Source organism: Sciurus vulgaris (genome assembly GCF_902686455.1).
Source record: "Sciurus vulgaris genome assembly, chromosome: 14".
Classification (NCBI taxonomy): domain Eukaryota; kingdom Metazoa; phylum Chordata; class Mammalia; order Rodentia; family Sciuridae; genus Sciurus; species Sciurus vulgaris.
The window spans coordinates 59,959,705-59,984,616 of record NC_136475.1 but is presented as its reverse complement, the minus strand read 5'-3'; the positions used below and the strand labels follow the sequence as shown (position 1 = coordinate 59,984,616).

Genomic DNA, 24,912 nt, shown 5'->3' with positions numbered 1-24,912 from the left:
ATTATTTGGGTTTCACTGAACACGCCAGGTGATCGTTGGTAGTACTTTGCTGTTGCCTACAACAAATAACTGCTTTCTTTGCTCTCTCATGTATGCTTTTTATTTTTTATTTTTTGCTCTTTATTTCCCTTTTTATGATAAAATGTGATATATATTTCTCCATATATATACACACAGATAGAGAACAGTGAATACAAGATAGCTTAATGAGCAGTTATAAGGCATATTTACTGCCCAGATTAAGTAATAGAATATTGGGAATATACCAAGAGGCTTGCTGTATTGTCCCCTTCCAGTGAACACTACCTGTTGCCACTCTATCCCAGCCCTCAGAAGTAAGCATTTTTATAATTTGGCAAATAACGTTCTCTGTAAAGGTTACCATCTATTTGTATCCCTACATGATATAGTTTTTAATTTTGTTTTTATTTTTGTCTTACTTTGTTTTGGTACTGGGGATTGAACTTCTGGTCATTTTACCACTGAGCTACAGTCCCAGGTGGTTTTTGAGACAGATTCTTGCCAAGTTGCTGAGGCTGGTCTTGAACTTACATGAACATGCCACAATATATGTATTCTTCATTCTGTTTCATGATACTGAAATATGTAGCTATGACTATTCTAGTATATGTTTGTTGGTGCACATAGGCACCAGTATCTTAAGTTTGTACTTAGGAGTAGAATTGCTGCGTCGTAGAAAATTTCATATCTTCACATTCTCTGGGCAATACCAAACTATTTTTCAAAGCAGTTAGGCTAATTTATATTCACCTCAACAGGTAATATTCCTATTGTTCTACATTCTTGCTGTCTCATAGTATTGATAAAATCAAAGTATTTGGGGCAGAAGAATGTATCTTTGTGGTTTTTATTAAGAAGGATGAGCCTCTTTCATATTCAGATTTCTTCTTGGGAAGCATCTGTGAAAATCTTTCACCCATTTTCCCATCTTGTGATCTTTTCTTACTAATTTTTGTAGGAGTTCTTTATATTTTCTGAATGTCTATTAGTCTTTTATCAATATTTATTAAAAATATTTCCTACTTGGTAGATTTTTGGGGGTTTTTTTTGTTTTCTTTTCTTGTACCGGGGGTTGAACCCAGGTGCACTTAACCACTGAGCTACATCCCCGGTCCTTTTTATTTTGAGAGTTGCTTTGGGCCTTGCTAAGTTGCTGGGGCTGGCTTTGATTCTCCTGCCTCAGCCTCTTGAGCCACTGGGAATACAGGCATGTGCCTGGCCCTACTGGGTGTTTTTGACGGACAGAAATCCTTCATTTTAATGTCACATAATTTAGCATTACAAATAATGCTTTTTTTCCTGCAAAAATTTGCAGATCTTAGGTATATCCTAGGTATTTCATACCACTGAGGCTATTGTAAAAGATACATACTTTTACATTTCATTTTGTTACAAACATGTGGGAGTAAAATGCATACTTTATATATCGATTGGAGCCTGCTATCCTTTTCAAATTCTTACTAATTCTTAAAATTTGTTCGTTGATCATTTTGAACTTTTGGAGTATGTAATTATAGCATACAAACATGATATTTTTGTTCTTTGCAAAATTATGAGTCTAGGGATAAAATTAATCAGTGTCTTTTGTTTTCTTTCTTAAGCTGGTTAGTATCTTCATCACAATGTAGATAGGGCATCATTATTTTGAAGAAACACTTAAATCTCAGTGGTTTCACTCAGTGCTTCATCAAGGATATGATGACGTTTGTTTTTTGGAAATTCTTTATCGAGTTAAGTAAAGTTTATTTTTCAGTCTAGTTTGCTTAAAAGTTTTGATCACAAATGGATGCTGAATCTTACAAAGTGCTTTTTCTGTATCTAATGAGATTAGCATATGCTTTTTATTCTTTATCATTGTGATAATTTCCATTAGTTGATTTTCTAATGTTAATCCAACCTTGCATTCTGAGGCTGTATCCAACTTGATCATTTTTATATATTGCTGGATTTAACTTAATGTTTTGTTTAAAAAATAACATGGAAGACTTGTATCTGTATTCATGCCTGAGGTTATTCTGTATTTTTTTGTTCTCATAGTGTACTTGTTGGGCTTTGATATTAGGTTATGCTAGACTAATAAAATAATATGGGGAATATTTAGGAAAAAAACTTTTTTTTTTTCCCAAATGATAGAATTCACCAATAAAAGCATCTAGACCTAGAGTTTTCCTTTGGGAAAAGAATTTGACTGCAGATACTTTTATTTGGTTCTTTGCATATCTTCCATACTAATTTTTGTCAGGTTTTACTTTTATTTAGTATGGTTGGTAAGCATTTTAGCATTAAACTCTGAATCTGGTCATTCTGATAACCCACAGTAACTGTGGAACTATCCATTCCTGTGTACACTTACTCTTATCCATGATGATTTGGTTTGTGTATGCTAGATTTGATTCTGTTGTTTATTTTTCTTAAAATTACTTGTGGGTATTCTTTGAGACCTAGAATGATGTCTTCCTTCAAAGAGGGTTTATGTTTGCTTCTACTAAAATGTGTACCACTAGCCCAGGAATATTTTAAAAGAATTTCACAGATGGAAGTTACCTGGATTATAATATAAGTCCATGCAAACCCAGACTGCAAATCCTTGTTCCATTCTTATTTCTCTTGATTCTTTTGGGGCTTAAACAACCTTCCCCGAAGTCTCTTAGGGGGTGGCATTGAATTCAGGTTTGATTATAGTTTACCCTCAACTGAGGTCATAGCCCTTTGAGATTTCTAGTGTGGGGAAGAAGTTCTGTTATGGTTTGATTCTTAAATGTCCTGAGAGTTCCTGTGTTGAAGACTTGGTCCCCATGCAGCCGTGTTTGGAGGGTGGGGTCTTTGGGAGGTGACTGGATCATAAGGGCTCTGAACTCATGATCATGGATTAATCCAATGATGGTTTCATAGCTTCATTGGTTTCAGGAGACAGACTTCCTTGCAAAAGTGACCTCTCCCTTTGTTTCCTGGCTGCCACAAGGTGAGCAGCTTTGCTTCACCTTGTGACCCTTGTCATGATATTGCTTCATAATAGGCCTGGAAAAATGGAGCCAGCCACACATGGATGGAAGTCTCTGAAACTGTGATCCAAAATAAATGCTCCAGCTTTTGAGAAATCTGTACCTTGACATTTTAAAATTTATCATCTGAGGCCATTGAAAACACTTAATTTGAAGTACATGTACAAGTGTGTATCAGGGCCAGGGTCTGGTGGGATGGGGGCTGTTCCATGACCTCTCTGTGTTCCTACTTGTTATCATTTAGTTCGTCATTTTCCACTATCTTGTCAACTTCTTATTTTGAGATTTAAAAAAAAAAAATTAATTTTTGTATGTAGGATTTTTAGTTTTTTTCAACAAGAGGGTTGCTGTGTTGTTAGCAGAAATAGTAGTCCTGTTTTTATTTTTCCATTTAGTCCTTTATTTCCCATTTTCCCTTCAGCATTGATATTAATGACTTAGTTTCACGAACATTTGTATATTGAGCATCTAATATATACCAAATATGGCACAAAACAAAGACCCTACTTTCTTGAAACTTAAATTGGTTTCTGGATTGTGGGGATGTTTGTAGTACTATAGGACAGCATTTTCAAATTGCTTCACAGAGTGTTAGTCCTGTGAGATCTTAATAAGGTTGCCATTGTCAAATTTGAGAAATAATACCCAGGAGGATATTTTCTCTGAAAACTGATGCATTAACTTACTCAAACTGAAACCTTTATTTGTAGAATACCTCTTAATATCCTGTAGTATCTGTTTCCAAGGGAAACAATATGTGAAATGCTGAAGTACAACCTGAGGTATCAAAACATTTCTATGTTGTCACTAAGTAATTTCATTTGCTGCGGTTCCACAGTTATGTATAAGGGGAACACTTGCCAAGGGAGAAAGCCAGGTGTCCATACTGTCTTATCTCACTTGGCCATGGGTGGTTGGACTGGTGAGAGTACCTAAATTAAAGATGGCAGTCATGGTTTAGCCACCAGCCCCATCTGGGTGCACAGGCAAAGAAAGTTTTGTCCAGATGGGAATGAGCTTCACCAGTCTTGGTTCTCACAGGCCTTATGATTGACTAAAATATAACTCTTGCTTTTAATTTAAATTTTTTGTGGATATACTCAGACAAGTGGTGGTTCCTATAAGTATACACATAATGATGTGTATCATAAAACTCACAAAAAGAAACAGAGCTCGGTAGTTAAGTAGTAGAAGCAGAATTTGAAAAGTCAAGAGAAGGAGATAAGAGGGGCCTCACCCAATAGTTAGTGAGAAGTATAAGAAAGTGGCACCTGTGAAATAGAAAAAGAAAACAGAACCTGAAAACAGAGATACCAGCTGGTGACTGGAGGCAAATCCGATTCCAAAAGCTGATACCCAGGGAGTTACCTAATCCCAATAATGACCAGAGCTCTTGAATGAGGATCCACCAGCCCCTGTGGCTCCTGCTGTCAGTCCCTAGGGCAGTCCTGGTGGAATTAAGCCAGGTTCTCAAGTCCAGTATCTGTAAGGGCCAAGCCCACTTGTGTTACTTATTTTGTTGTTGGATTTCTGTGACAATTCCTGTTTCCCTTATTATTAAATTCATGCTTATCAGCATCCTCTCCCACCGCACACACACGCACACCTTTGTTGATCTACTGAGTGTCACAACCTTGCAACCAGAAGAGACTGATAAATGAGTAAAGTTGGGTTCATAAGTGACTGACATGTTAGCAGTTGAATTCATATCAGAATGCTACTGACACAAAAAGCATTTTTAAAACAATGGAATACACACCATTCCTCCAACTGCTTTTTCTCTCGTCTTCTTTTTATTACATTTTGGAAATTGTCACCTAAGCTCAGCTGTACTAGTTGATATTATACATCACATAGTCTGTTTCTGTTGGTTGACCTATAAATAGTATCTCTGTATACAAAGGAATGCACATTACTTCCTACTGGCACTCTCTTGGAAAGTGTATTTCCTATGTGTCAATCCATGTTACCACTAATCCCCAGTACTGTTTGAGAGTTTGCCAAAAATCTGAATTTGTTATTCTTTTCCTATTAATTGTGTTCTTCCCCTGTCCCAACCTTCATTTCTTGTCTTTCCTCACTGTTGTTCCACTTTTTCCTTAAAAAGTTTACTCTGCATTTTACATATAACTTTGGATTTATAATATGAAAGTCAGTCTTTTTCAAGATACACTTCCTTTTTTGAAAATACAAAAAAGGAAAAAAATAAAATAATCAAAAGCTGACTGGAGATGACTATTGGTATTCACTACTCATAATCTTTGTGCACACATTATGATTATACATATTAGTGGGGTTCATTGTGACATATTTATACATGCTCATAACATAATTTGATTAACCCCATTATATCCCCTTGCTGTTTCCTCCTCCATCCCTGATTTCCTTCTTCAACTCTACTGGTCTCCCTTATATTTTCATGAAATCTTTTTTATTTTATTTTTTTTTTCCTCTCTAGCTTCCATGTATGAGAAAGAACATGAAACCCTTGACTTTCTGAGTCTGGCTTATTTTGTTCAACACAATGCTCTTCAGTTCCATCTATTTTCCTGCAAATGATATAATTTCATTTTTCTTTATGGCTAAAAAAATCTCCATTGTGTATATATACTCCCTTTTGTTTATCCATTCATCTGTCGATGGCCATCTAAGCTGGTTCCATACTTTGCCATTATGATTATGTGTTGCTATAATTATGCCTACCCATACTCTTTTTAAAAATATTTGTATGTATGTGTGTATATGTTGAGCTCAGTTTAGATGTGCTATTTTATAATGTTAGTATTCTATTTTAATTGAAAAATAGTATGATTGGAATTAGAGTTGTCACTGTTGTACTGTTAGATCTTAAAGAGTATTTATGGAATGCTATGTTTTTAAAATTCTAATATTAAAAAAGGAATCACAGATCTTTGAGGTTAGCTAATATTCAGTTTACCTGTAGAGGAAGGACTACCTCAGCTGGCTAAGAGCATTGCTTATCTACTTAAACATCTCCTATGAAAGATTCTTCACAAATCTCTTTTGGTTGTTCATTTACATTTTTAACATTTGAAATATTAATTTTTTCCTGAAAGGTTTTGTATGTGTATGTGTGTGTTTTCAGAAGGATTCAAGAATAGCCAGTAAGAATTCTTTTAGAGGAAGTTTTTTTTTTTTTTTTATAATAAACAACCATTTGATCACTTTCATTTTCCAGGTGATTTAATTTCAACAAATTATCCTCATATTCTTATAGTACTCTTAGTTGGGGTTTTGCTCCTTTTGTGCACAGTTCTTAAAATGTAGAGAAAGCAACCAGACACAGACTCCCTTGATTTTTTTTTTTTTTTTTTATTTTATATTTTTAAATTTTTATTCTTCAGTGCTTGAAATCCTAGGATCAATATTCTGGAAGACACTCCAGAGGGAAGTGAGAGTGGAGGAAGGTAGACTATACAGGCAACTGTTGCAGTTAGTCCATTGCAAATGATGATGAAGACTGGACCTGGGAAAGAGGCAGTGGAGGAAGAGGATGGACCTGTGTGGCTGAGGAGTAGATGGGAGACCCACGTTCTCATAGTTCACCACTCCCCAGGAGAGCATAAAGGCAGTGGTGACTAGGGCAGCTAGCATAGTTTTCACCTGCCATTTGGATCTCATCCTTTAGGGGCATAGAGAAGTTAGAACTCTTGCTAACGGAAATGTCCTATCAGCCTTTCTCTTTATCCTTGCATTTCTTTTAGTTTGTTTCCGTGTTTGTTACTGGTGTGTAGTTTTTGTGATTGATTTTCGTGTGTTGATCTCATTTACAATTCAGTTCAGGGATTTTGGCTTTTGGTTTTTCTTTTTAAACAATTCTTTAGGCGTTTCCATGTGGATGATCATGTCATTGAAAATAAAAAGTTTTTTATTTTTTCCAATTTGTATGCCTTTCTTATTCTTGCCTTATTGAACTGGCTATTATACCACCTTTGACCTCTTGCCCTGGTCATTTATTAATTAGAAGTCAGAATTGTTAGATAAATTGACTTCTTCTGCCCAGAATATCTGCCGGGGTTAATGTGTTCCTTGTGCAAAGATTTTTAATTACTCCTTCAAAGTCTTTAAAGGTTATGGTCTATTAACACCACCCCTACCCCCTATGCTGGAGCTTGAACCCAGGGTCTCGCACATGCTAGGCCAGTACTCTGCCACTAAGCTACATCTCCAGCCCCGTCTATTGATTTATTTCTTATCAAGTCAACTTGAGTAATTTGTGTTTTTCTGAAAATCTAGCCATTTAAAAAATAGTAACTTCCTGACTTATAGCTGTTCATAATGTTCTCTCTTAAATCTTTGTATCTCCATGTGTTCCCTTTTTCATGTCCTACAGTGTGTATATGTGTACTTTGTGTCCCTAGCCTACTGTACTTATGGTTTCTTTGGTCTTTGCTTGCTCTGGTCATTGTACTTGCATGTACCACTTTTGTCCAGCCACACTCCACCCCTTCTAATTTTCAGTTTCTAAGTTGCTACACAGTTGGTGTCCAGAGAATAAAGTTTGCTTAAATTGTGGGCCAATTTAGAGTAAATATGCATAGAGCGAGGGCTTTGAGTATTCTCATGTGAGAGCTTGAACTTTATCATAATGTTTTCCACATGTGGTACTCCCCAAATGTTAAAATGAATATTTTTGAAAAAATCTCTTCAGTTTACTTATTTTCTGCATTTGATAGGTGAGGTTTTATTTCAGTTCTGTTAACTAGCTAAGGGTTTTTGATTGTCCTATTTTAAAATAAACTAGTATGTTACATGATGCATAGAACAAAACTGAGGTATATTACTTGTTTCTATTCTGTAATTTTTGACCAACCTAATTCTTTTTACATTCATTTTCTTAAATGATTTTAAAGCACCATTCTCAGAAACCTCCCTAAAGAACAGACTAATTTTGAGATGTTAATTTTTTTTCTTATGGTGGTAGAAAAGCTACCTCAGAAAAAGAGAAGTTGTCCTGATTGTTTACTTGCCATTTGTTTCATTCTTTCCTTTCTTTTTTGATTCATTACAAGCTGTCAAATTGTTTGAAGCCAGTTCGTTTTTTTCAGACCTAATATTTGTTCTGGAAGAAAGTAGGTATCCTAAAGTTTGTAAATGAATAATAAATGTATGCAGTTTTAGATAAAATGTATAAGGAAAATGTTATCATAATTTATTTTATTTTAGTCCTTAGAGTCTTTGCATTTTTGTGATATTTTATTTAAATTGCTGTGGTTATAAAATAGTTATCCTTCCTAGAGAAGGAAATGGTCCAGAATATATTCCACTCACTGTTTTCCTTGTAAATTATTAGCCAGGTCACAATGAGCTCACTGTTAAGCATTTCCCCAAATCGGAAAGACTTTTCCAGATTTAAGCTGCCCACTAAGTTCCTCCACTGAGAGTTGTTGGGGTTTTCTTGTTTGTCTTTAACTGCCTTTTGGTGCGAAGGGAGGACTTTGATGCCCTTTGGGAAGCATGACCTATAGAGGCAGTACTAAACACATAGTTCTAATGCTCAGTACATTTACTTGATGTGCCTCCCTGGAGGTGGGAGATGAAGGCAAGACTAACTAACCCGTAATCTACCTCCCTACCCCTGACATAACAACAGCCTTGCTTTTTGCTGTTATCACTGAAATGTACCATCCCTTTCTTGGATTGGTTATATATCAGAAGTTACCAATTTTGAGCTCCTATTATATACTCAACTGTACTTATATTACCATTATGGTTGTAAGAGGTGGTAATTGTTCCTATTTTTAGATGGAAAGGCTAAGACCTAGATCTCACACTTCCAGTCAGTGCATGAATGTGATTTTAGGTCCTGCTAAATCTAAAGCATATGTTATTTGTATCATACCCCATAGTTTGCCAATCGTGCTGGCCAGATAAGAAACATTTCAGTGAATGGTATATTTGTTAGTATATTACATAAGATATTTTCTCTATGGAAAATGAAGCATAACTTTAATGGGATTTTATGCTTTTCTAGTATAGAGTAAAATGTTAAATTGTAGCAGTGTTTTATAGACTTAAAAGGAATTTTGAAGCCAAAAACAAATGAATAAGTACTATGTTCCTAGACCTTGCCCATTACTATACAGATTAGCTATCCTTAGTTTATATTGTAAATTAGCTGCTGCTTTAACTGCTAAGAACATGGAAATCTCCATAGTGTTTCCTAGGAAGTAATATAGATATTTAATGATCAATAGAACTTTTGTCAGGCAGATGTTGACATTTGTGGTATGACCCACAAGAACTGAAAGGGAGAAATTTTTTTTTTTTAAATAAAAAAGCTAAAGATGCTAGATAGTACTGGTAATATTTTTAAAGCCTCTGATATTTTAGTGTCTTCTGGGGGCCAGTATATATTATTTCTCATCATCATATCCAATCCATAAGTGGATACTCCAGGAAACAAATTCATGTTCAGAAATGTAAAGGAATACATTCAAGTTCATAGCATTCTGAAATGGTAAAGCTAAAATCAACTCCCCTTCAGCCCTCAAGTGTTAGACTAGTTCATGTCTGTGCCCTTTTCATTCTACTTCCCTAAGCAAAGTACAGGCAATGTCTCTACATTGAGCTTGGGCCAAAGAATAGGGTGTAAGCTGGACCTAGAGCACCTCCTACATGATACTGCAAGTCAGAATTGTCTGGGTAAAATTTAAGACATGAAAATATAAATTTAAATATTTGTGTTTTAATTAGGAAAAATAGCCTTAAATTATCCCTTTTTTTGGGGGGGGGGGTTATTATGGAATCTTTTATCACTGTGACTATGCCTTCTTTTTAAAAATGTCTCTATTTCCCTTAATGTGGAGAGGGAAATATAAGAACTTTTAAAACCTCATTCCTTGAAATTAGGTTGTTACAAACATATTCTTAACTGACCATATGGTTAAAAGTAATTAATTCTTGAAAAGCAGTAAAACTTAGATCCGTTAGTCACAACAGTACCAGAACATTCTGAGAGGTATACAGTCCTACTTTAAGGATTATGGGTTTTATAATAGATAGGCATGGAGTGTAAAAATCAAAACACTTTAAGTAGGCCTGCGAATATATCTTTTACTCTGGATTCTTTTAGCCAAAATATCATTTCATTAAAATTAAATAGGCCAGTAATTTTTTTGTGTGCTACCTTTGTCATATTTTAATATTAGAGGTTCTGTTGGTGGGTATGTGTACTAATTCCAGACAAATTCTATTGTTATGTTCTCCAATAATTGAAAAGATATAGAAATGATGGGTTCTTTGAGGTTTTAAAGAACATGTTAATGACATTGCTAGGACTTAAAGTTGTTCATAAAACAGTTCTAAAAATGATTCAAGAAGAGGTGGAAAACCCAGAATTGGCTGAAAATAGTGGAAGAAACAGAATTTAGGGTTTGTTATTAATCTCTTGGGTCTATTAGCTTCTTCATCTATAAAATTGAGATGGTTATTTACTTGTAATTTATTGGAAGAAGGAAAATGCATTTATCAGTGCATGGCACAAGCTTAGCGCCCAGGAATGTAAATGTCATTGTAGCTGTTGCCATCATCTTCATCATTCCTTTTTGTCTAAATTACGTTTTTAGAGGTGTACTGTTTTATGCCTCACATTAGGGACTCTTGGATTTATCATTTTAAAAAAATGTAAGTGCCAGAAGTGTTTCTCTTTTAAGTTGTCTAATGACATCTCTGACAAAGCTAACCAAAAAATAAAAAAGCATTTTACAGAAAATAAGAGACTAGATGACTCAATAGACATGAAGATGTTTAGCTGTAAGAGAAGATTGTGTATAGCTTTTTGCATAAGAGACCATCTGAATAGTCACCAAAATATTATCAGTGATTATCTCTGGATAGTGGAATTTCAAGGACAGGATTAGATTTTTTTGCATGTTTCTATGGTGTTTTAATTCTTCTCTAATGTGTATATTATTTTTTTTACAAGAAACAGTTTTCAGTTTTTTCACTGTTTTGCTCTAATAACCATCCATGTACCTTTATCTTTATGCACTTTTTAAGATGAACTTAGAATAATGGGTCCCCAAACTGTTCTATAGAGTGATTGTAGTCAATAAACTATGACCTACCTCTTGTTTTTGTATAGCCCATAAGTTAATGGATTTTATATTTTTAAATTGTTAAAAATAATAATATTTTGTGACAAGTGAAAATTATATGAAATTCAAATGTCACTTAAAAATAAAGTTCACTGACATGTAGCCATACTTAGATATTTATATATTGTCTGTGACTGTATTCATTGCTACAGTGATAGAATTCAGTAGTTGCCACAGAGACCATATGGCCAACAAAGCCTAAAATATTTCCTATCTGGTCTTTTACAAAAGAGAGAGAGAGAGAACAAGAGAGAGAGAGAGAGAGAGAACGAAGGAAGGAAAGAAAGAAAGGGAGGGGAAGGGGAAGGAAAAAGGAAAATTTTGCTGAGCCCTGTACTATATTCAGGGAACTTTTTTTGTGGGGGGCGGGTACTGGGGATTGAACCCAGGGGTGCTTAACCACTGAACCACATCCCCAGCCCTTTCTGTTTTTTATTTTGAGACAGGGTCTCACTGAGTTGCTTAAGACTTCACTTAGTTGCTGAGGCTGGCTTTGAATTTTCAATCTTCCTGCCTCAACCTCCTAAATCACTGGGATTATAGGCATGCACCACCATGCCCAACTTACTTTTGGTGTTTTTTTGTTTTGTTTTTTAACATTGCTGTCTTTACAGTAACCATCTAAAGTATGTAATAGCCAAGTTAAACAGTAAGAACATTTTAACTGTGATGAATTTGCCATATAGAAAAATAAACCCATATTATTAATGTGCTATTTTCTAAATAGCTTTTTACTTTTAGTTTTACCCTTTTACCTAAGAGTTAAGAGAGCATTTTGTTTGCCTTAGTTTTTTTTTTTTTTTTTTTTTTTTTAATTATTCAGTATTTGGTTATTCCATTGTGGTAAAAGCATGGCCTGTGTAATTGTAAAAATTTTATTATGCAGTGTGTCATACATAGGAAAGAGTGGATAAAATTATCAGGGGTACTTTAAGGAATATTTAATAGGCAAAAACCTTGAGCCTACTACCCAGGCTAAAAAATAGAAAACTTCTAGTTTTAGAACCTCTCGTGCTTCTCCTAATTCTGTATTGCTCTTTCCAATAAGCAGCCATTATTGTTTGCTGACTCTTGACATTCTTTTGCTTTTTATATTTATTAGGTGTGTATATATATTTAAACATACATACATAATATGTATGTTTATGAGTTTTGCTTGTTTAAAAAGTAGATTTATTCATCATGAATGTGTTCATCTTTCTCTAAGCATTTTGTTTGTGAAGTTCATAGGCATTGATGCAATAGCTGTAGTTTGTCATTCTTGCTATTTCGTATTCTATTACACAAATATATACCAGTAGACTAACGAGTATTCACTTAGATGTCCCCACAACTGCATCATTTCAAAAATTAAATTCATTAACACTCCAAATTCCCACTTGCCAACACTCTTCGATCTCTGAAATAGCGTCTCTGTCCATGCATCTGCCTGAGTATTATTTTTGACACATCCCTCTTTCTCATTCTGCATTTCCAGTCAGTTTCAACCCTGTAGATTTGTACTTCTAAACATCTATATCCATTTCTACTATCACCACCCTAATTGAGTTCATACTTGGACCTCTGCTTTAGTCTTCAGTGCAGAGTCAACTAATATCCATTCTTGTTCTCTTATGTCATCTTGGTACTCTTCCCCTTCCTGCCTAGGTTGTTATCCATGCCCTGAACTTTCCTGCTTTAGGACATTTGCAGATTCTGTTCTGTGCCTACAGAACTCTGTCCTAATTCATTTCACTCATTCTTCTGAACAGAATTTTGAAATATCACCTCCTCAGAGAATTCCTTGTTCACCAACCCCAAACTAGGTCATGTCTTCCTGTTATCATGAGGACATTATGCTCGTCTATCTTGGCAACAGATTTTAATTTTAATTTTAATTAAATAATTGTTGAGGAAAGCTTCTTACCTTATACAACCTAGACCAATTATCTAAAAAGTTTAATAACAAGAAACCATGAAAAGGGATGCATACCTTAAATATTTTACTCTACCTTTATGTTCATTTGTCAGTCTCCTCATCCCCCAAACCTCAGATTGAAGCCAGGGGCATTTAACCACTGAACCACATCCCCAGCCCTTTTTATTTTTTATTTTGAAACAGGGTCTTGCTAAATTGCTGAGATTGGCTTTGAAGTTGGAATCTTCCTGCCTCGACCTCCCTAGCCACTGGGATCATAGGTGTGTGCCACCAACCCAGCTCATTTGTCAGTCCTGGTTAAAGAACCAAGATCTAGAGTAGATCTAGTTGCAGATTCATATTTTCAGTCTTGCAGAAACTAGACCCATAATGTATCACATAAGATTCCACTTTGGGTTTTTTAAGTAGACCAAGCACTTAAACTCTTCCAATGCTTTCTGAGTTTAGAATCCTTATAAATTCTTTGTCATATTCTTCTCAGTTCTATTTTCATTATTTCAGAGTCATTCAACTTAGTCAAACTTCCAACCCCCTCATTTTCTACTATGTTCATTAGCATTTAATCAAATCATGTAATTATTATAATACAAATAGCATGAACAGGTTTGGAGCCTAACATAACTAACTCATTAAATGTAAAAGTCAAACAGTGAGAAGGAATATCTGGGCATGTTATGATTGAAGGGTTCCATGTTTTTTCTGAGTGTACATATACATGGTCTACTGTATTACTATGTTATGCACACTGCATTAGTGTAACTCTCAGCGATTTTATGTGGTTCACCCTAATATTAAATAGTAGTGTTAAGGCAGATAGCTGTCTAGCTGGATAATACAGACCAAGTCCCAATTCAGTGTATAAATAATTAACAATAAATAGTTTTAAAAGGCAGATGGTTTTCAGATTCTTCTAAGGAGCTATAGCTATGACAGCCAAGCATCCCAAGAAATATTAAGTCAATCTTAATATTACTAGTACTGTTGTCTTTTTCCAAACACTATTGAAATCCACCAAAATATCAGTGAAACCTTTAGTCTTCTAAACTGCCTCTTGTACCTGAATTCAACATAGAAATACTTTAATCAGTCCACATGTTTCAATTTTTGTTACTGTGATTGAAGAACTTTGTATTAGAAAAATATTATCATGGTTAAGCAATCTAGGGTGGACTGAACAGTAGAGGAAGGATTTGAATTGGGTCATAGTCTTCCTTTTTACCCACAGTGGCATGCAATGCTATCTTAAAACTTGTTGAATTTAATTTATTCCTCATAAAGCTTTCGTTATATTTCATTGAAATGAAGTCCTGGGAACTATTTCAATTATTTCGTTTTGTGGAAATTTTATTATAGATACTGCTTGGCATTGAAGGGACCATTGACTGACTGTACTTTTAAATTTTTTGTATAAGTAAGCTTTTGTAGTAATGGAATTTGACCTAATTTTCTTTAATTCTGATTTATAGCTTAGCCTGTTAAATACAATTTTTCAACAAAAGTTCATGTAACTTAGAAAAGCATTATAAAACCAGTTTCAAATTATGATTCCTTGGGGGAAAGTATAACTTTTAGGAATTTGCTTTGGATAGCTTTAAGGATAGCTAAGCATGTATAGAAATATGGAAGATCATAATGGTTGATGAATTATCATTGTAGAGTCAATACAATTGAAATCTAACACTCTTTTTTAGCCCAGTATACATGTAAAAAAAATAAGGAAATAGAGTTGTAAAGTAATAGAGTTATAATTTAGACCTCAAAGGATTTCAGCTCTGTCCTAAAATGCATATCTGAGAATTTAACCAAAAAAACTCAAATCTGACATTGTAAATATTAAAGTGGCTGAAATACCTTGTTTCTTAAGTGACTTATTCTATAAATCACTGTTAGTATGTCTTATTTCCCATTAATACAACTGCCCACACAGCATTCCCATGTCAAGAAAAATCCACTTTCTTTCCCCAAGGAGTATGGAAGCATAATAGCCTTTCTTTAAATGAGAAGATGTCACAGTGCATTCTGGTAACAATCTCCAGTTTAGGAATAGAGAAATAACTGTCATGCTCTGTGAACCTGAACCAAAGGTTGAGTGTTAGAGAAACTGCCTTCACTGCCCTGGCAAGTACAGCTGTTTTCTGCCTATAAACAACTGTATAAGATGAATGGTTTTTAATTTGGTCATTTTCTAGAACAGTCATTTTTCAGGTTTAATTTGCTCATCAGAAAAATTATTTTTGGAGAGCTACAAAATTTATAAACATGAAGAGGGTTAGACTTCTGGGTTTCCTGAGTATGACTCTACTAGTGTCTAGAGTAGTAGTATTAGTTTATTATCTCACATATGTACTCTACACTATTACCAGTAAACTTTTTCTGAAAAGGGCAAGATAGAAAATATTTCAGGCTTTTGCAAGCTACATGTGGTCTCTGTCATATGTTCTTTATGGGTTTTCTTATTTGGGTTTTGTTTTTGTTTTTTTTTTTTTAAAGCCCTTAAAAAATTTAAAAACCCATTCTTATCTGGTTCACACAAAAACTGGCTATGGACCAGATTTGTCCCTCCGCCTCTATTTAGCAGACTCCAGCCCTAAAGCAGTATTCTTCAGTAGATATATAATCCTAACAATAAATGTAATTTATATTTTTCTAGTAGCTCCAATGAAAAAAGTAATAAGAACAAAGTAAAATTAATTTTAGCAATATGTTTAACAAATTACAATCCAAACTATTATAGTTTCATTATGTGGACCAAACCACAGTTCAGGGATCAGTAGCCACATAGATTGGACAGCACAGCTCTAAACCATGACTACTCAAAACATGGTCTATGAACTGATGCCAGTTCCTCCAAAGATAATGTCAGGGAGGGCTGAAAATCTATATGTATGAGACTCCCACATACCTTTTACTCCTTTACCCTCAATAGCCAAGAGACTGATCTTCCTTTATTTTGGGTAAAACTGAAGATTTATAGCTTGGCAAATTTAATCTAAGATTCAGTCATAGCTAAGGTTGGGGTATCTTTTGAAAATAAGCATAACTTTTGAAAAAACAGACTTCAGTGCAAGTCTGAATATTGAGGATAAATATTGAGGCTCCTATTTCCCTGTTCTTATAACATAGTAGTCAGGTGCTATGACCTATACAGGAGATCAGAGGATTTCTCTCTTGAGATAATTTACGAGCTAACAGTTCCTTTTGGGGGTCTCCTAATATAAAAACCAGCTCATTGCTTCATCACACCTTTGTAGTGAAGCCAACAGTTCAGAAGCCCCACCCATGCACACAGAGCTTCTAATCAGCATTGTAATGCAGACAGCCAGCCAGAAAGCTTCAGACACTTGTCAGAAGCCTCTAAAATGAAAAACAGATCTAAAAATTCAAGGGGAAAAACGGTGTAAAGAAGAAATGGGAAATATATAAGGTATTAAAAGGAAAAACAAGAAAATACTGTAGAAGTGTGCATCTTCAGAGAAATGAGATATTATATCCAAGAAACCAAATAAGATGTTATTAAAATGAATGTTTAGAGAACACGAAAATGGTCTTAGAAATTAAAGTCATCTTAGGAAGAAGTATCATAACTATAATAGAATTGTTGGAAACTGAAGTGAAAGAAATCTACCAGAATGTAAAAAAGGGAAATAAATGCAAAATAGAAAAGAATATAGAAGATAATCAAAAGACTATCAAAGAGGTGTAGTGTCTAAGGAAAGGACTTTGAAAAGGGAGGAAGGAGGGCAGAGGTTAATGGAAAAGGCCCACACTAAGAAGGAGGAGGAGCAGCAGCTACAAATATTCAGAAAATAAGCAGAAGAGTGGAAATTGGTGTAGTCTGAGACCTTTTGACAGCTACACTAGAGACTAGAAAATAACGGGGTGATGCCCTCAAAATTCTGAAGATAAATTGTTTCTAACCTAGTTTTTTCCCAAAAGAATAAAAAACATGAGGATGAAGTAGAACATTTTCATGAGAAGAAAAAGGAGTCGCTAGAATAATGGCTAAGGAAGGTCATAGGATAAGCACTGTATAGGCAGTGTTTAACCTTACTGAGAGTCGTTTTACAATTCTGTTAAAGAATTTGAGAAAGAATGCAATAGATACAGAGAAAACCAAGCAAACCAAAAAGAGGCTGCTATTCTAGGAAAAACAAATGATTATATAAGAAAAGAAAGTGGCTTAACTACAATATTCATATGGTCACAATAAATATTAATTTAACCAAAAGATATTTTAACTGTTTTAGGGAGGAGTAAAGACAAAAGTATATTAATACTATGATTAAAAGCAATCTAAAATCATTATTTTCCATATTATGAAGTTAATAGATATTGTTGAAAACTGAAAAAACAACAAATACTAGTATGAATATGTATCTAGAAATGATGAGAAAAATACCAGCAGAAACAGCTAAAAGAATTTAAAGTAATTTTCTTGAATTCTAGAGAGTGGGAATCAAGGATGGGAAGATTATTGTAGGTGATGCTAATTTTTTGTTTGAAGCCTTATAGTAGGATTTGATCTTGAAACTATAAATATATGAATTGGGTAAAAATGAAAAACATCTTTAAAATAAACAAGAAAAAAGAAACTGGGTTAGAAAGGGAGGGGCTAAGGATATTGGAAGAGCATAGCTACAAAGATAATGGTCACCGAAAAGGTGGCTGGAATGTGGCTGTACATAACACAACTGCGGGCAAGGAACTGAAATCTTAATTTAACAAGCCTTGAGGCGTACAAAAGATTTTTTACAAGGGGATGGAAGCAGATATTCTAAGGGTTTAATGAGATTTTATAGTTCCATCTAATAGATTTTGTTAGAACAGACGTGCCAGCTTCCATGTGAACTTCTTGTATGCCTAACCATATGCTTTACCTTTTATATCAACAAACATAAATTCTCTATGTTGGTATTGCTGTTAGTTTCAGATTTCTGTAAGAAAGTAATGAGACAATATAGAATTCATATTAAGAAAGTTTATTCCTATTGTTTTCTTCATTCTAGTTAGCTTCTTGAAAATGCATGTATTTAGGAGAGAAAATTAATCAAAATTATGGAAACATCAGCTCTGATGACTCACTACTGTAAAAAAAAACATATTCAAGTTGTTTTCCAATACTGATGCTAACCTGTGAAGTGTAGTGCAGTAAGAAGATAAATATAAATCAAAAAACTGAAAAAAGTTGTGCAATATTTATCAAATGACAAATTAGACACCCTTTTTACAAAGCTCTCTGCTGTTACGATGTGACAAAATAGTTGATCCATGTTTAATCCGTATGTTTTGATTTTTCCATTTCTTCTAAAAATGTCAACTTTCCAATTACTGAATGAGATACAGTATGTGCCTGTCTTAAAAACATTTTTTAAAGTAACATAAACTGCCCACCCCTAGAGAAGCAAGAATACAGACTGTAAATTGCATAGGTTTTGCTTATTTTTTGCTAATTACTACAACATAATTACTACTTTTTCTATTACTCTTTTAGTTTTGCTCTTCCAGGATTAATAGTTGAGAAGCTCAGGGATACCTGTTTAAACCTAAATATTCTCTTTTCTCCTAGTTCCCTTTCTTTTCAAACTGCTTCTACAATTGTGGATAAATTGTGATTATTGAATGGAAAGGGAAGATATGGGGTTATAACAAGTGATTAACCTGTTAACCCCAGGGAAGAATCTAATGAGTGAAATTGGGGAAATTCCTACTTAAAGGGTTTTGATTTTTTTTTTTTTTTTTTTTTTTTTTTGACCGTGGGAATTGAAACCAGGTCACTTCACCAGTGAGCTGCATCCCCAGCCCTTTTGATTTTTTTATTTTTAGACAGGGTTTCACTAAGTTGCTTAGGGCCAAACTAATTTGCTGAGGCTGGCCTCAACTTGCAGTCTTCCTACCTCAGCATCCCAAGCCACTAGAATAATTACAGGTGTGCGCCATTGCACCTGACAGAACTAATTTTAATATGTTGGCACAGATGTGGTTCTGATTATTATAACTTTTGAAAAGTTAAATACAAATGTGTTTCAATGACATTTTCCCTTTGATGTATTTGAGACAATATTCAAGTTACTCAAAGTAAAGAGACAAAAATCAGTGTGATAATCAAATTAGGTTGAGGCCTAGGAAAAAGAAACCAGATTTTAATTGAGAGGAGTTGTTTCCTTTCATCTGAGTTCTGAGTGTTCTATCCAAAAGGAAATGGAAACTGATGACTGGCTGAAGTCATGGCCATTGCCTCTGAAGGACCTGGGAGGCTTACAACCACCACACAGAAAGTTTGTATCATCACTTTAGTGGGCAGTATAAGGCAAATTCTTGACTGCATCACTGACATGCCCAGTTTGAAGGGGCATAGAGTACTTACTGCCTTACCTCTTTTCACATGCCACTTTGGTTAATTTGTTTTTTTCCTTTTCCTGTTTTGTCTTTAGGTGTTATAATCGATGGATAAAGTGGGGAAAATGTGGAATAACTTCAAATACAGGTGTCAGAATCTCTTCAGTCATGAGGGAGGAAGCCGAAGTGAAAGTGTAGACATGAATTCCAACAGATGTTTGTCTGTCAAAGAGAAAAATATCAGTCTGGGAGACTCAGCTCCTCAGCAGCAAAGCAGTCCTTTGAGAGAAAACATTGCCTTACAACTGGGCTTAAGCCCATCCAAGAATTCTTCAAGGAGAAACCAAAATTGTGCCACTGAAATTCCTCAAATTGTTGAAATAAGCATTGAGAAAGATAATGATTCATGTGTCACCCCTGGAGCAAGAATTGCACGAAGAGATTCCTACTCTCGGCATGCCCCGTGGGGAGGGAAGAAAAAACATTCCTGTTCCACAAAGACCCAGAGCTCATTGGACACTGATAAAAAGTTCGGTAGAACTCGCAGTGGTCTTCAAAGGCGAGAGCGGCGCTATGGGGTGAGCTCTGCACATGACATGGACAGCGTTCCCAGCAGAACTGTGGGGAGCCGCTCTCTGAGACAGAGGCTGCAGGATACTGTGGGCTTATGTTTTCCCATGAGAACTTACAGCAAGCAGTCAAAGCCCCTCTTCTCCAATAAGAGAAAAATACATCTTTCAGAATTAATGCTTGAGAAATGTCCTTTTCCTGCTGGCTCAGATCTAGCTCAAAAATGGCATTTGATTAAACAGCATACAGCTCCTGTGAGCCCACATTCAACATTTTTTGATACATTTGATCCATCTTTGGTTTCTACAGAAGATGAAGAAGATAGACTTAGAGAAAGAAGACGGCTTAGTATTGAAGAAGGAGTGGACCCCCCTCCCAATGCACAAATACATACATTTGAGGCCACTGCACAGGTTAATCCATTATATAAACTGGGACCAAAGTTAGCTCCTGGAATGACGGAAATAAGTGGGGATAGTTCTGCAGTTCCACAAACTAATTGTGACTCGGAAGAGGACACAACCACCCTGTGTTTGCAGTCACGGAGGCAGAAGCAGCGTCAGGTATCTGGAGACAGCCATGCCCATGTTAGCAGACAGGGAGCTTGGAAAGTTCACACACAGATTGATTACATACACTGCCTCGTGCCAGATTTGCTTCAGATTACGGGGAATCCTTGTTACTGGGGAGTGATGGACCGTTATGAAGCAGAAGCCCTACTTGAAGGGAAACCTGAAGGCACATTTTTGCTCAGGGACTCTGCACAAGAGGACTACCTCTTCTCTGTGAGCTTCCGCCGCTACAACAGATCACTGCATGCCCGAATTGAACAGTGGAACCACAACTTCAGTTTCGATGCCCATGACCCATGTGTGTTTCACTCCTCCACTGTAACAGGACTTCTAGAACATTATAAAGATCCCAGTTCATGCATGTTTTTCGAACCATTGCTTACAATATCGCTGAACAGGACTTTTCCTTTCAGCCTGCAGTATATCTGCCGTGCAGTGATCTGCAGGTGCACTACATATGATGGAATTGATGGTCTCCCTCTCCCATCAATGTTACAGGATTTCTTAAAAGAGTATCATTATAAACAAAAAGTTAGGGTTCGCTGGTTAGAACGAGAACCAGTCAAGGCAAAGTAAACTCTTCTGTCCCCTAGGACATTAACTCGGTCTGCTTTCATGTGCATCAGACAGTACACATACAGGAAGCACAGTGTCAGTGCTTGGTTTTTCATACAGTGTGTAAGCTTAGTTATTAGTCTCCGTCAGATGCAGTCTACTGTTAACTCACTCAGACAAATGTGGTGCCTATTGAAACAACAGGATAGAGCTGCAGGTGTTCAGTAAGGCTATGAAAACGTTTGCCCATTTAGCTAAGTTTGGTTTTTAATGGCTATAGTAACTAATTAAGGCAACTCTGGGGCATTTGCTATGAAGAGTTCTATTTCTTATTAAAGAACAAATTAATAGTAGATGAGTATTTCAGCAGTTGACTAATGTTTGAAATTATTTTTTCTAAGAATTTTTTATAACCTTCCAAAAGTAGTGATGTTTGTAGTTACTGTAAGTCAAGCTTTGGAAGTCCAAAATAAATAAATAAATAAAAAGACTGCCTTCCTTTTTAGGGGAAAAAAAAAAATGCAATTTTCTGGCCACAAGGGCATAGTGCAGTTCACTTAAGTGTTGACGTAGTTTATAGTCAGTCTCCTTTTCTCTTCTGCAGAAGGTACTGTTAAGTAAACCAGGTTTTCTAAATAGTTGTTCTTAAAATTTCAGACTTATAAAGTTAGTAGTAGAGTTTTATTTAAAGGCCTTAGTTATTCATTTTTTAAATGAGTGGCTGCTGCAATTGTAGTCCTGTGTGTGATTTTTTTGAGTTGACATGTTCAGTCTAAACATTGTTCCATTAAAGTTGGATCTTTTCCTGTGCCCAGGATGAGTTTGTGAACCATGAAGAAAATGAGACTAGAAGATGCCCAAACAAGTCAGATAATAGTAACTACAGTGGTTGCTGGTGTTGAGGTTATTGTTAAACCATAATTAATAATTTGGATGGCAGTATTTATCTTTGTTGTAAACTCTCACAGCTGAATCACTTAAGTATAATTTAATAGGATTTCAGTGCAGTTAATTCTTAATGGGAAAATCTGAAATCTAAATTGCAGATTTAAAAGGTACTGTACAACCATTGTATCTGTAAATAACTTTACTTAGCACCTTTTTGTCACTTAGAATAGTATGTAATACAACTTGAGTGAGTGCTTTGGGAAGTATTATCAAGTCTAGTGGTTGCTTCTTAGTGTTGAACTGAATTTTCAATTCTGTCCTAGACATTTTGCACTACAGTAGCCAAATCCATTCTCATGTCTTTTTGTTAATGTGCTCTGTGCTGCTGGGGAGTGCTCCTTAGTTTCCTTACCAGCTGCTACAGAAGGTTATTTTACATCCCTGTAGCCATTTCCAAGGCTACAAAAGAGAAAAGCTATATTTGTATGCAACACTAACCCTTTGACTGCTAATGTATGTTTCTGCTTGCTGTGCCTTGTTATGGCTGCTTTTTTGTGCTAATAAAGTATGTTTGGTGTTCTCCTTGTATATCTGCTGTTTCATACATTTACAACAGTTTCTCTTGTATGTGGAATGGTTTGGGGTTTTTAAATAAGTATTATCTGGCAACCTGCTATAGTTAATGCAGATTTACCTAGTCTAATATTGACTTATCAGAATAAGCTAACTCTAAATTTAATGCTTTACATCTTTCTAACCATAATGACATATACTATGGAACAGTATCTATAGTTACTGGAAATTACTGTACAGTTTAGGTTACAGCAGAAAATTTACAGAAAAATGATAAACCTGTTGACTTCTCTGCTTGTAAGTGAAAGATTAAAACTTAATGACTTAGTATACTAAATGAATATTTATAGCCTCCAGCTGCATCAGAAACAGGTTAAATGAAGTCTTGTAGAGTAATAATACATCAGCACCATTTATTGGTTTGGGGACCATTTTAATTGATAATAAATACCCAAAATGTAGAACTTTAACCAAAGACTTGTCCATTTTTAATGTAAAATGGGGATTGAAGGGACTTGTAATTTCTGTTATTTCTAATAAGTCCCTGAAGAACATATACCAAAGTGTCTGAGAACTTCATCCAAACCTACTTTAAAGCATTATGTGCAATTAAATTGTTAAGACATACTTAGATTGCATAATTGTTAGGTCCGTTTTCTTGAGCTTATAATGTACCTGGAAAATAAACCTCTTGAAAAAAAAAGTCCATACTGATTTTTGGAGAAGGACTATATATGCAAGTAAGATGGTGTTGTGAAGAGGTAACTTGAAACTCCAAGAAAGCACTTGATGTTTTTATATGCTTGTAGCAAATTGTTCTAATTGTAGTTTTATAGAAAGTATTAATACTTTTATGTATTTTAGAACTTTCATATGTTAAATGGACATTGTTTTAAATGTGTAACTATGAGTTTATGTAAGCATGTATACACTGTGCAAAAAGTCACTTATGTTTCAGTTTGTGTATAATATTAATATGCAACTTTTGGTTTAAATTTTTTTCTTAAAATATTAGTGGCTTACATTTTAAAAAAGAAAAATCACCAGCATGAAAGTGCACCTAAGTCTATATTCACTGTGTCTTTTTCTGAATCCCATTGTAGCCTGTCAACTAAATTTTGTGTTTTTATGGTCTTTTTGAAGTGCATTTTATTATAAACCAGGAAATGCTTCAGAAGTTGGGGCACACCTTCTTAGTGAAATAATTTACCCAAGAAAGGGTGGAAGAGTTGCTTTGATTCATATCCTTTCTCATCCTTTCATTATTATTTCCCTTTCCCTACATACATGAGCATGTGCACACACACACACACACACACACACACACACACTCCTTTCTCCCCTTACCCTCCCTCTCTCCATCTCTCCATATATAGATATACATAATGTATGTGTAATTTATGTATGTATATATACATATACATTTATGGTATTAATATTATTTTAGACAGTAACATTGTCATCTGATAAAAAATCATCTAGAGGCCTTGTTCTATAGATACTACCTGAGAAATATTCTTTTTGCGTGTGTGTGTGTGGTTCTGTAGATTGAACCCAGGGCCTTGCACATACTAGGCAATCGTTCTACCACTGAGCTATATGAGAAATATTCTCATATCATTCAAGTTTTATTATATGCTTCTGAAGTTTATCCTTGCCACTGTAGTAGTATTTGTAATATAGTCATCTTACAGAGAGAAACAAATTCATTGGTATTTTCTTTTCTGACTAAACAGTTAAAAAAAATTGAAGAAGAAATAGCTTGTAAATATAGTTATTAAGAGTCATAATTAAATTTATATTTCTTAGACAAGAGTTGATCCCAAATCATTCTTAACAAACCAGTCTACATTCTTAAAGTCTTTTAGAAAGTTTATATAAGATTTGTAATGACTCAAGCCGTAAAAACTGATACTTGAATACCAAACTTCATTTTAACAAAATCCAAAGTTTATGAACTTTTTTATTTGACATTTTGATCCTGGTTGCTATTCATTTTCATCCCAAAGCTTCCTTTGCTCCCTGGCACTAAACACTAATCTGGTAAGTTTTATTGAGACTGGCTTTAAACCTTATTTTTATAGCAAATAACAAAAATTGCTTTTTGGTAGAGGCGAAGAGCCCATGAGTGAGTCAGAATCCTAAGTAAAAGAGTCAAATCCATCTCTGAGAGTATGTTATCAATAAGGGCGAATCATACCCACTTGTTCACTTACTTACCAACACATGCTGTTGTACTTACATGGAATTTGATAAAAATTGCACACAGAACTGACTTAAAGGTGGGAAAAGTTTCAAAAGGGACAATGCTACTTGGTATATGTGCATTACAAAACTGAGTATGTAAGAGGTGCAGG

The 24,912-nt window shown here is 35.0% G+C and overlaps 1 protein-coding gene across 5 annotated transcripts in view; it reads left to right on the top strand.

Moving 5' to 3' along the window:
* The window catches only part of SOCS5 (suppressor of cytokine signaling 5), a 96,712-nt gene extending 73,023 nt beyond the window's left edge, over nt 1-23,689 (top strand). For all 5 annotated transcript variants that reach the window (XM_079110117.1, XM_079110115.1, XM_079110113.1 and 2 more), the window contains exon 2: nt 19,493-23,689. In XM_079110117.1, coding sequence (XP_078966243.1) covers nt 19,505-21,115 — 1,611 coding nt within the window. In that variant the 5' untranslated portion in view covers nt 19,493-19,504 and the 3' untranslated portion in view covers nt 21,116-23,689. The remainder of the gene's footprint in view (nt 1-19,492) is intronic.
* Nucleotides 23,690-24,912: the final 1,223 nt, after the last annotated feature.